General features: G+C 49.4%; 1 protein-coding gene across 5 annotated transcripts; it reads left to right on the top strand.

Annotated features, from left to right (window-relative positions):
* The first annotated feature begins 179 nt into the window (after nucleotides 1-179).
* Nucleotides 180-8,414, top strand: THNSL2 (threonine synthase like 2). 5 transcript variants are annotated; one of them, XM_031063049.1, is made up of 9 exons: nucleotides 180-226; nucleotides 611-838; nucleotides 1,491-1,685; nucleotides 1,935-2,087; nucleotides 2,780-3,010; nucleotides 3,854-4,002; nucleotides 6,644-6,769; nucleotides 7,661-7,800; nucleotides 7,923-8,414. In XM_031063049.1, the coding sequence occupies exons 2-9, from the start codon at nucleotides 616-618 to the stop codon at nucleotides 8,155-8,157; spliced, it is 1,452 nt and encodes a 483-aa protein (XP_030918909.1). In that variant the 5' UTR covers nucleotides 180-226; nucleotides 611-615; the 3' UTR covers nucleotides 8,158-8,414. The 5 variants fall into 5 exon arrangements, with proteins under 5 accessions (XP_030918909.1, XP_030918911.1, XP_030918910.1 ...); XM_031063051.1 differs by having other exon boundaries at nucleotides 189-226; nucleotides 614-838; XM_031063050.1 differs by having other exon boundaries at nucleotides 223-283; nucleotides 614-838.
* The last annotated feature ends 2,611 nt before the right edge of the window (nucleotides 8,415-11,025 follow it).

Genomic DNA, 11,025 nt, shown 5'->3' with positions numbered 1-11,025 from the left:
GCAGCTTCTGTGGGCAGTTCCCCGCCGCGCTGAGGGGACAGCGCTGCCCCAGGGCCTGAGGGGGGCACAGCCGGGGCGGGCGCAGGGTCAGGGGGAGACCGGGCCGGTCCCAGGAGCCCTGCGGGATTTGCGCCAGTCCGGAGGATTTAGCTCAGCCCTTCCTGCACTGCGTCAAATCCTGTCCTTAGTTTAACTCCTTTGAACAAAATCAGCCTGCTCTGAAAACGTAGCGATTTCTTTTTTTTAATTTAAAGCTCCAGCTTTTGTAAACAGCCCACAAAAGGTTCATGACGTGCTTCTACAGCGACTTGTGCGCCGTCAGGGCTTTTCCTCAGGCGGAAATGTCTCCCCGGCAGGGTAGAGGGAAAGCCGGACAAGGAGGCTCCGACCCTGGCACAAATCCCAGGCAGCCTTTCCACCTCCTGCAAAATGCCGAGTGCCCTGCACTGACCCCGGCTGCTCCAGCTCCCTGTGGGAGGAGGTGGTTTGTCCCCTGGGGAGTTCTCTCTGCCCACAGGGGAGGTTTTGGAGGGAATTGTTTTGGGGTGAGGGCCTGTTCCTGGTGTGGGGGTGCTTTGTGTTGCTGGCAGTGATTGTGGTGCCTCCTCAGCAGCCATGGAGTATGTCAGCACACGGGGAGGCACGGGGGCCGTGGACTTCGAGGGAGCCCTTTTCTCTGGATATGCCCCCGATGGGGGCCTCTTCATGCCCCAGCGCATCCCCTCGCTGCACAGGGACACCCTGCAAAGGTGGAGCAGCCTGTCCTACCCTGAGCTGGTGAAGGAGCTGTGCTCCCTCTTCGTCCCGGCCAAACTGATCCCACGGAACGTGCTCAATGGTGAGCTGAGTGGGGAGCTGCTCGTGGGGATGTGGACAAGGGTTTGGTGGGTCTAGATGCTTCTGCCTGCCTTTCCCCTATCCTCTTCACAGTCCCCTAGAGAAGGAGCCTGCTGCACATTGCCTGCTCCTTTCTGTAGCCTGCTCTGCTCTGTCACCTTGCTGGCACTAGTGGAAAAGATGTCCCCTGTGTAAAAATAGGGTTCTGGTGACAGCAGCAAGCTGATGTTGTGGCCCTGCTCACTGCTGGCGCTCCCTCCAGGGCTTTCTTCTGCTTCACACTTACCTTGATGTGTGTTTTTAAATGTTTTTAAAACTTATGAGCTATATTTTCCACCAGAGGGCAGCTGCAACCTCTGTCTCAACAGCACGTTGGTATAAAACTTGGGTTTCCTGTATTTTATGTTTTAATATGGTTTTCTGATTGTGTGGCATGTCCCCTGGGATTACTTAGCACAGAGTTATCAAACAGCATTAAGCTGGGCTGGTTCATTCCTAATAACCACAAATAACTTTTGGGGTATCTGTCACTGCACAGAGCCTTTGGTTGTGCAGAAAGGTAGCCAGGAGCACAGAGAGCACAGATGCAGGAAGCCATGGGTCAGAAAAACACTCCTTTAATTTAACAGGCCATTTAACCATTTTCCCTCTAGAGTTGATCGACAAGGCTTTCAGCAGATTCAGACACAAGAATGTTGTGCATCTGTCCAGGCTGAAAGATGGGCTGAACATTTTGGAGCTCTGGCATGGTGTTACGTATGCATTTAAGGACCTGTCCTTGTCCTGCACAGGACAGTTTTTACAGTATTTCTTGGAGAAAAAGCAGAAGCATGTCAATATTCTGGTGGGTGAGTATGACTCCTTAGAGGTAAGGTTCTTGGGCAGGCCTTTACCTTGAGAGCCATCATCCTACAGCCCTCCCCAAAGATGCCCCAGGATGGTATTGCCTCATAATCTCTAGGCAATGCCAAAGTGGCTGCTCTGGCCAAAAACATATCATGGAGCATCTCTGCATCTTTTTCTAAAAGTGCAGTGGTGCAGGTTTGATTGACATAGCAATTTTTTGCTTTTCTTGGTGCTTCCTCACTTTGAAACAGGGACCTCAGGGGACACAGGGAGCTCAGCCATCGAGAGTGTGAGAGGGCAGAAGAACGTGGACATCTTTGTTCTGCTGCCCAAGGGGCTCTGCACCCAGATACAGGAGCTTCAGATGACCACTGTCATTGAAGACAACGTCCACGTCTTTGCTGGTTGGCACTGCTGTTTGGACTGTGCATTTTATGGCCCTGCTGTGTCAAAACCTTGACCCTAAAAGTCTGAGGGGGCTGCTTAGTGGGGTTTGCAGCTGCAGCCAGCTGGGTCATTGCTATCACCATGCCCAGACGTCTGGCTGACAGGAGACAACATCCCCAGTTTGACAACCAAGCAGTTTAAGGCTTCTTTTTCTCCTGGCTGTAGATCAGAGCTGCCTCCATGCAGGTCGTTGGTGTTTGGTTGAACTAAATTCAGCACCATTTTTTTGTCACTAAAAGGATTTGGAGCCACCCCTTCCCTCTTGCCTTCATGGGTGATCCACCTCCTTCCACTGTGCCATCCCCATGGGTTGGCATCACCACTGGGTGCTTGAGCTGCTTGAGTTCCCATGCCCTCCTCTGCTCAGCCAGGTCTCACTCTGGAATCTCACAAGGGGATGCAGCATTTGCCTCCCTGGCAGGTTTATATTTGGTAGAAGCAAGAGCCCAGAGTGCTGTGTCTGCAGAAACCACCTGACATCCACAGGGTGCCACTCAGGCCCTGGTTCACACAGCCCTCAGGGCAGATGGGCAACTCCTGGCCACAGCAAACCCCAGGGCTTGAGACCAGCCCTATTTCTGAGCAGAAATACCTCGTGCCTGATGCACTGCTGCTGGCAGATCTAATCTTTCCTTTCTCCTTTTGACAGCTCATGGGAACAGCGATGAAATCGATGAGCCGATCAAGGAACTGTTTGCTGATGTGGATTTTGCTGGAAAATACAACCTGATGAGCTTGAATTCTGTCAATTGGTCCAGGATTATGGTGCAGATTGCCCACTACTTCTATGCTTACTTTCAGTGCACCCCATCCCTGGATACCACCCAGCTGCCAATGGTGGAAATTGTTGTGCCAACGGGAGGAGGAGGAAATATCACAGGTAAAGGGAAAAAGAGATGGGTTAGATAAGAGAGAGAGAATGCTCTGATCTATGGACCAAAAGCACTTTGCAGATACTGGGTATTGCTATTTATTAAAACACCCACTCTTTGGTAGGATTTCTTCAGAACCACTTATATTTTATTACTCATGTATGGTTATTACTCAATTTAGGTGTCACTGGTGATTTGCAAGGTGCAGAAAAACCCAAACCACTCTTTGATGATGACTGTAACTATCTTGAGGATGGGCACATTGGGAGAGGACTGAATGTGTTTGATGCAGAAGAGGGAAAATGCTGTGGCTCTGATTTCTTAAGTGAGACATTAACAGAGGTGTGGAGTCCTGCCTGGTCCTCTCTGGTTTGCCTGGTAATGCATGGTCAGGACAACCACTCTTAATTGCATAATCTGGCCTTCTAAATGAGAGTCCTTGATTGCCTCAGTCCCAAAATAGATGTAGAACTGTCTTATGAAAGCAATAAAGGATTTTATATATTCACTGCTCTTCCAGGCTGCCATCAGAGAAGCAAAAGCCCAAAATCTTCATCTCTTCTGCTTGCCCATCATCTGCCTGAACTCTCTGCCCCCTGCCTGTCCGCCAGCAAAAGTGGAGATGAGCAAGGGTCTGTGCTCAATGGCAGGTGGAGCATTGCATTCCTGGATTTTATAATCTGTGTTCTACCAAACCAGTGAAGTCAGATATCTCAGAGTCCACTAGGGAATATAATTTCTGCCTGCTTCTGAACTAGATGCTCAATCAATTTGTATAATGACTTTGCTAAATCTCCTCCAAATGTTTCTTCATCGAGCACTCATGCATTTTTTTTGCTTTTTTTCCCTAGCTGGCTGTATTGCCCAGAAAATGGGTCTCCCAATTCAACTTGTTACTGTGGTGAACAGCAATGACATCATTCATAGGACTGTTCAACATGGAGATTTCTCACTGGCAGGGAGCGTGAAGGCTACGTTGGCATCAGCCATGGATATCCAGGTATGTAGTGAACTGGCCAAAATGCAAAAATAGAAAATATTGCTGGGTTTTTTTTAATCTTTTACTCTGTTCTACCTGTAAAATTCTGCCACTCAGTGATGCATTCAGAGGTGTGACTCCTATTGACCATTTATGCTACAGACTGCTGAGCTGAGATAGATCAAACTCCTTCTCCCTCGCTTTTCAGGGTCTGACTTTCTGATCTTTGTTGTTGAGTTCTGGGTTTCTGGGGATTGTTCTGTGCAAGCTTAGCAAGACAGGGACATTTCCACAACATGAGACAACTAGAGAACTAAAAATGCCATCATGTCTTGAGGGTTTTGTTGATTCTTCTGAAAAACTCCACAAAGAGCAAGAGGAAGGAGGTGGAGAAGTCCAGAAGAAATGCCTTGTTCATGGCTGCCTGCAGCTTGCTCGGAGCAAAACAAGTCCCAGCAGGCAGGGAAAGGCCTCAGAAAGAAAAGTCATGGAGGCACAGAAACCAAACACCTGGAAGCACATACCTCCCCTTTCATTCCCACTCTGGGATCCCCAGGGATTGGATCTGCTTCCAAACAAGTGATCAAAGTGGGAAACCCTTGGTGTTGTATCTCTATGGCCTTAAGCTACCTGGATTTTCCAAAAGCTGTTCAAACACACTGGGAGGACCTGGGAGTCTGGAGGTACTGCCGTGCTTTGCAGTCACTAAGTCCCTATGCCCCTATCACCAGGCTGTGCTCTGCAGCTTGGCTTAGTTGCTGAGCCAGGAACTTGTGGTGCTTCTCAGAGCTCCAGGGGAACTGGGCTTCTCTCTCAGCCCATCTCCCTTCAGTAGCGCTGGTCAGCAAGTGCCACACTTTGGGATCTTGGGGGAAGAGTCAGGTGAGGAGATTTCCTGAGATTCCTGATGAGCTAGATGAGTGAATCCCTCAGCACATTCCTCTCCATGGCTGCATGGGATGTCACTGTTCACTCACATCTGAAGCATCCATGCAAATATTTCTGTAGCTAAAGAGAACATTTGTTCTGGAGGGGAATTCAGGAGGTCTTTGGGACTTGTTTAAAGCAGGTTCAACCTTGAGGTCAGGTGGGATTGCTCAGGGCTGTGTCCATTTAGGTGTTGGAAACCTTCAAACATGAAGAGTGCGCAGCCTCTTTAGGTTGCTGCTTCTGCAGACTAAGATAAGGCAGAGAAAACTTTCCTGTTAGATGCTGCCTGAAGAGTTGAAGGTGAAGCAGAAAGTCTGGTGTGGATGAGCCTTGCAAGGAGCAATCCCAGGACAATCCCAGCAGATGCTGTGTCTTTGCAGCCAAGCAGGGGCTATTCTTTGTCCCTGAGGTCAGGAAGAGCCACAGAGCTCATAACCACACTCCAAAACTTTGTCCCCAGCATGACCTGGCCTCCAGATGGGGCCCCAGCATTCTCCTGAAGGGCTCTGGTGGTGTGGGACAGAAACAAAAGCCTTACTTAGATGGTGAGGCTGGTACTTGCACCAGTGCCCTGGCCCAATTCAACTTACTGGTGTCACCATAGTGTTCTGTAATGGAAACCATAAGGCTGGTGGGAATGGAGGGTGAAGGGGAAATGTGGGAAGATGTGGGAAGGATGTGGGAACAGCAGAAAGAAGGACAGGAGAAGGGGTGTCAGGAGCACAGTGTTGGAGGCACGTCCAGGAGCAGGTCATGGAAATCCAGGCACACTGACCAGGACAGCCTAAAACAGGGGACAGCCTAGAGCAAAGGGCAGGCTACACCCAGACTAGACTGAAGATTAAAGGCTGGAGGCTCTGGGAGATGATGGTGGGAAGATGAAGAACAGAATTGAGCCCATAAGACACCCAGATAAGAACAAAAAAGGCTGAGTAAGTCCTGATGACTTGACAAGGTAGTACATGATGGAGTGACAAAAGGTCACAGGCGCTCTCAGCTGCTAAAAGTTATGAAGAGTTTATCCAAACCCAGCACTTAAGCCCAGGAGGTGAGATGAGGACTCTGTAAATTGGTGCCCTTGTCCTGTCTGTCCTTACAAGGTATCTCAGCCAAACCACCTGGAGGAATATTTCTTGGTGCTTGTAAATGTGCAGGAATGAGGCAGGGCAGAGAAATTGGTTTGGGACCCTCCTGTATGGTCTTGCACAGAGTTCTGCTGCAGTGTTGCAATGCTGATTGCTACACAGCCATATAGGCCAGTCGGGCCCTATATGTGCCCTATGAATCCAGGAGATTATCAGCCAGCCCTGCAGCGAGCTGGGTGTCTCATTAAGTCACGCAGGAGCTGAGTGACTCACAGCAGCATCTGCAACACTGAGTAAACAGCTGGATATGTCTGGTTCTCCAATACACAGTGTGTTATTAGCCTGGGCTCCTCACAGTGATGGTACAGATGTGGTCAAGCTGTTGATTCATCAGCCATCCCTTCATTTTCTGTTTTAATCTGATGGTCACTGTCAGACTGCTCTGACAGGTCAGAGGTTCAAAAGACATTGTGTTCCCAAAGACTTGTCCTGGGATGTAGGTAAGCAAAGGGAAGACAAAAAGCCCACCCTGGCTTCCACCAAGAAAAACACAGTGGTAGGACCTCAGCCCTAGTGAGACATCAGAGAATCCACAAGGAAGCTCCCCCCCTGTTTGAATTTCCTCACCTCTTGCCTTGTTGTCCCAGGAGCCTTACAATGTGGAGAGGATCCTCTGGCTGCTCTCAGGCTCTGACAGCCTCCTGATAAAAACTCTGATGGAGCAATTCAACATCTCAAAAAGGCTGAAGCTGCCAGAGGATTTGCACAAAAAGGTCAGTTCCTCACCCATACAACACTGTGCCTGTGTGTGTGTGTGTAAGATTATTGCTACCAGGTATTTTCAATTCATTTGCAGAATTAAAAAAATAATAATGGAGAGTATGCAACCAAAAATTTAAGCATGACTCCAGAACAGTTTTATATCAATGTGTGTGCATGGAGATACTAAAAACCCCTTTTTAAATTTTTTAAGAATGCTCTCCCTTCTTCACAAAAGTAACTTAAAAATTACCTGCAGTTATTTAGGTAGCATATGAAATTGGACTATCCTTGGCTATGTACTGAGGCATTGTACAGTGGATGCTGGCACAAATTGGGTGTTTGGGAGTGGGTCTGCTGAGTTTGGTACAGTTCAGCCTTGCTGTTACAGTAAAGGGGAGCACAAACACAAAGCAGAGAGAGATACAAGAGAAAACCAAAGATTTGAGTTGTGAGAGGGCCAGGGGTAAAATCCTGCCTTTTCCTGTCCAATTTCTGATGTGTTCTCCCTCACAGAGCAGCCTTTGCCCAGTGCCCACTCTTGCTTGTGCTGCAGAAAGATAAATATAAAACAATTTTATTATTAAAAGCAAGAAGAACTGTTACACTGAGGTGGATTTTACAAGTCCTCAGAAACTCCCTCAGAGCATGGAAATAGCAGTGCAGAGATGAGGAGCTGAGCCCTGGCTCCTGCTCAGCCACTCTCACAGCACCTGTGGATGGAAGCCCCTTGCCCACACTCCATCCCTGTGGTTTATTCCAGCAGTGCCTCATCCCCAAGCTGCAGCATCAACCCCTTTTCCTTCAGTCTCTGGAGGAACCCATCCTCCAGCCTCTCTGTTTCCACCTGCTTTAAAGCCAGCTGGGTGGTGGTGCCCTGTGTGACCCTCCCTGTTTCCCCACAGCTCTCTGAGACCCTGGGATCGTGCTCAGCCTCTGACCAGGACATTGTGGGAGCCATGCGGCGCTGCTGGGAGGAGAACCAGTACCTGCTGTGCCCCCACTCTGCCGTGGCTGCTCACTACCACTATTCACAGCCACACAGGTAGGGACAGCCATGGTCATGAGCATTAGGGACTGGACCATCACTATCCCTTTGCTCCTGCAGCACCTCCAGCCCCAGCTCATTTGCACCATAAGTTTTCTTAGCTTGTCTTTCCTTTCCAGCATTCCCCGGTGTTGCTTTGCTCCAGCCTCTGCAGCCAAATTTCAGGATGCCCTTCTCCGAGCTGGCCTGGCTCCCCAGTTCCCCCCTGAAATCTCTGCTCTGACAGCAATGGAGACCAGGTCCACTCCCCTGGAGCGGGGACAGGACTGGGCACAGGTGCTCCGGGGCCGGATTGAAGCTGTGGCACAGCAGTGGGAGGCACAGGTGGGTCAGTCTGCACCCCAGGGCAGGTAGTCACACAGGCATGACCACTGGGCACAGCTGGAGAATGAGCCCTGGGAGGCATTCTCCACTCCCAGAAAAGCCCTGTCTTATGCTGGGAGTCTCCATGCAATGATATATTAGCAAGAATTCACTTCTCTGTCCAATTGGACTATCTCATAACATTTTCAGTTAAGAGTTCAATTATATGGACAATTTCATAACATTTTCAGTAAAGAGTGCTGCAATTGTACCCCTTTTTCCTAATAAATCAGAAAAACTGATTAAAACTCTGAGTAAACCTGGCTGTTCCATCATTACTGGCTGTTACAGAAAGCTGTCATAGCACTACCCACAGCTGCCTGCTTCTTGAGCATTATCCAGTGATTCTGGCTCTGTGCTGGGATGTTCAGCCCAGCAATCCCAGTAGCACCCAAGATGCTCAATAGGAAACACATACAAGAGTGGAGTGGATCCACTTTACCCATCCCTGTAGTTTAAGCAGTGCCAGGGATTGTTTCCAGGCATTGAAACTTGCTGTGTGATAGTGTTAAATAGCAGATGTTTTCCCTGGACAAGTTTTTCTTAAAGAGCTATTTTCCAGTGCTGTATCTCACAGCTTTTGGTCCTAGTCCTGCTTCAGACTCTTCCCTGGCAACTTCCACTGTAACAAGTAGGAAATGGGAAATTCCCTTTATCTTCTGCCTGAAACTTCAGGTCTTTCAATACCACGTTCTCATCATATACATATAAATACATAAATACTTTGTGTGGGAGCTGCCTCCACAAGTCATGCATCTGGCAAGGATCTCTTGTGCCTAAAAAAGGGGGAAGAAAACTAGGAATAATTATACCGGGGGGGAAAATCCCCCTTTGCCATCAAAAAAAAATCCCCCTTTGACATCAAAGGAAGTCCTGTAATGGGAGGATTAATTTGAAGGTTTAGTGGCATTTAACGGGGTAAAAGTAAATTCTGTGAAGTGATTCAGCTTGGGATGTTGCAGAATGTGCGGGAAGAGTGGGAAGCTTGGCCTGGGCTGCAAGCTGCCTTGCTGGCACCCAGGCAGCCTTTTCCTTGGCTCCCTCTGGCACAGCTGGCTCTGTGCCACCTCCTCCCATCCCACCGAAACCCTGCAGGAGAGGAGGGACCTGTGCCTCCTCCAGAGTGGGGGCTGAGGCTGCCCCATCCCAATTAACGGGGACGAGGGAAACAGCTTGGCTGAGAATGATGTAAAAACCACAGCACTTGGATGTTTTTGATGCTAGCAGCTCTACTTGCATGGATTGAGCAGCTGGGAGGTGGGGTTCAGGAATGATGTTTCATGAGGCCATCATTCACCCTTCTTTAAGAGCCAAACCATCAAAATACCTCATCTGTAAGCAGTACCTTCATCCTTACAAATAACGCTTCCTCAAAGCATGGCTTTGCACTGGGGGTGGTGCAGGACATTTCTGGGTGTGGCAATAAGAAACTTCCTGATCCTTTTGACCCCCATGATCAGTTTCCCCTTTCATTGATGCAGATGTTGTGCTCATTGGACCCCACTGCCCTTAACAACTGCCTCCCCAAATCTTGAGGTTCTCAGCCAGGCTCAGTTGCAATTTAGCCCTTAATCATATCTCAAGACACCCTGCAAGAGGGGAGAGGCCTGAAATTGCACCCAGTTCTGCAATTGGTTGCAAACCTGGCTGGCAAGACCCCAACCCCTCACTGGGGAGCACTGTGAAGGATGGGGTGAATGGGGCTGGACTTGCAGCCTGCCAAAATCCTGGTGTGTTTTGCAAGCAGAAAGTGTGACAAATACATTCCATGCTCCCATCACAGTGCCCTCAAGCAGTAGGATAAGTAAAGGGTCCAGCCTCATTGCAGGGTGAAAAGGAGTTTAATTCTCCACCATCCCTGAGGGTACCTTATGGGGTGAGGATGCTACATCTCCCCCAGCCCAAATCAGACCTTTTTTTAGGGCAGGACACTATGAAACCCTCTCTGAGATCTCTGGAGCAGAAGAACAGCAGGAAAAGCCTGTTCCATGCCTGGAGCCAAGGCAGAGGGAGCAAGACAGGCTTGGCTGGCAGAGGGGCTGTGCTCCCAGAGAGGGCAATCCACAGCCATGTGTGCCAGCCCGGTGCCTGGGATGTGGGAATGAATCTGGACGAATGGATGTGCTTTGTCCCACCACCTGCTCAGGGACCATGGCATCCATGGCCACTGTCACACCAGGAGTTCCCACTCTGTCCCCAGAACTGGTGCTTGGGGCTCTGCCCACTCATCCTTGGGTCTCTGGCTGAGAGGGAAGGTCAGCCTGGTTTGGTGGAAAGATGGAAAGTGGAGGGAAGAAAGTCACACAAAAAGTGGTACCTGCTCACCCAGCACTGATGGGTGGCTGCAGGCTCTGGTAGATTCACGTGTTCCCAGAGTTGATGGTATTTTAGTCCTGCACCTTCCAGACCTGATCACAAACCCAGGACAGGCTTGTCAAATAATTGATCTCATACATCAACTGCTCTTGCTTTTCTCCAGCAAAAATTCCATTTTCAGGTCCCTGACCCCAGGCCTGTCTGACAGTTGAGACATCTCATCCAGGAGACAGTGATGCCTGCAAACTGGTGACCATACTCCATGGGGACACTGCATTCTCCCACTGAGGGACATGGCTGGGACATGTTCCCAACTCCTACCTCAAGGAGAAAGTAATGTCTTGGGATGGACATGCAGTGTGTTGAGATAGAGGAATAGGGTCATAGCTCAGCTGGGGTTTCTACTCAATAACTCACATGTATCAAAGCAACTTGCTGTCCTGAGCCAAACTCACTTATAGTTGGTGTGTCCACCAAGGGATTGGCGTGCCTGTCCTGGTGTGATTTGGGATCTGCTGGGCTACAGGTGGGATCTGCCCTCTA

The sequence above is a fragment of the Geospiza fortis genome, unplaced genomic scaffold (assembly GCF_000277835.1).
Source record: "Geospiza fortis unplaced genomic scaffold, GeoFor_1.0 scaffold125, whole genome shotgun sequence".
Lineage (NCBI taxonomy): Eukaryota > Metazoa > Chordata > Aves > Passeriformes > Thraupidae > Geospiza > Geospiza fortis.
The sequence above is the reverse complement of the archived record's forward strand: the minus strand, read 5'-3'. Positions and strand labels throughout refer to the sequence as shown.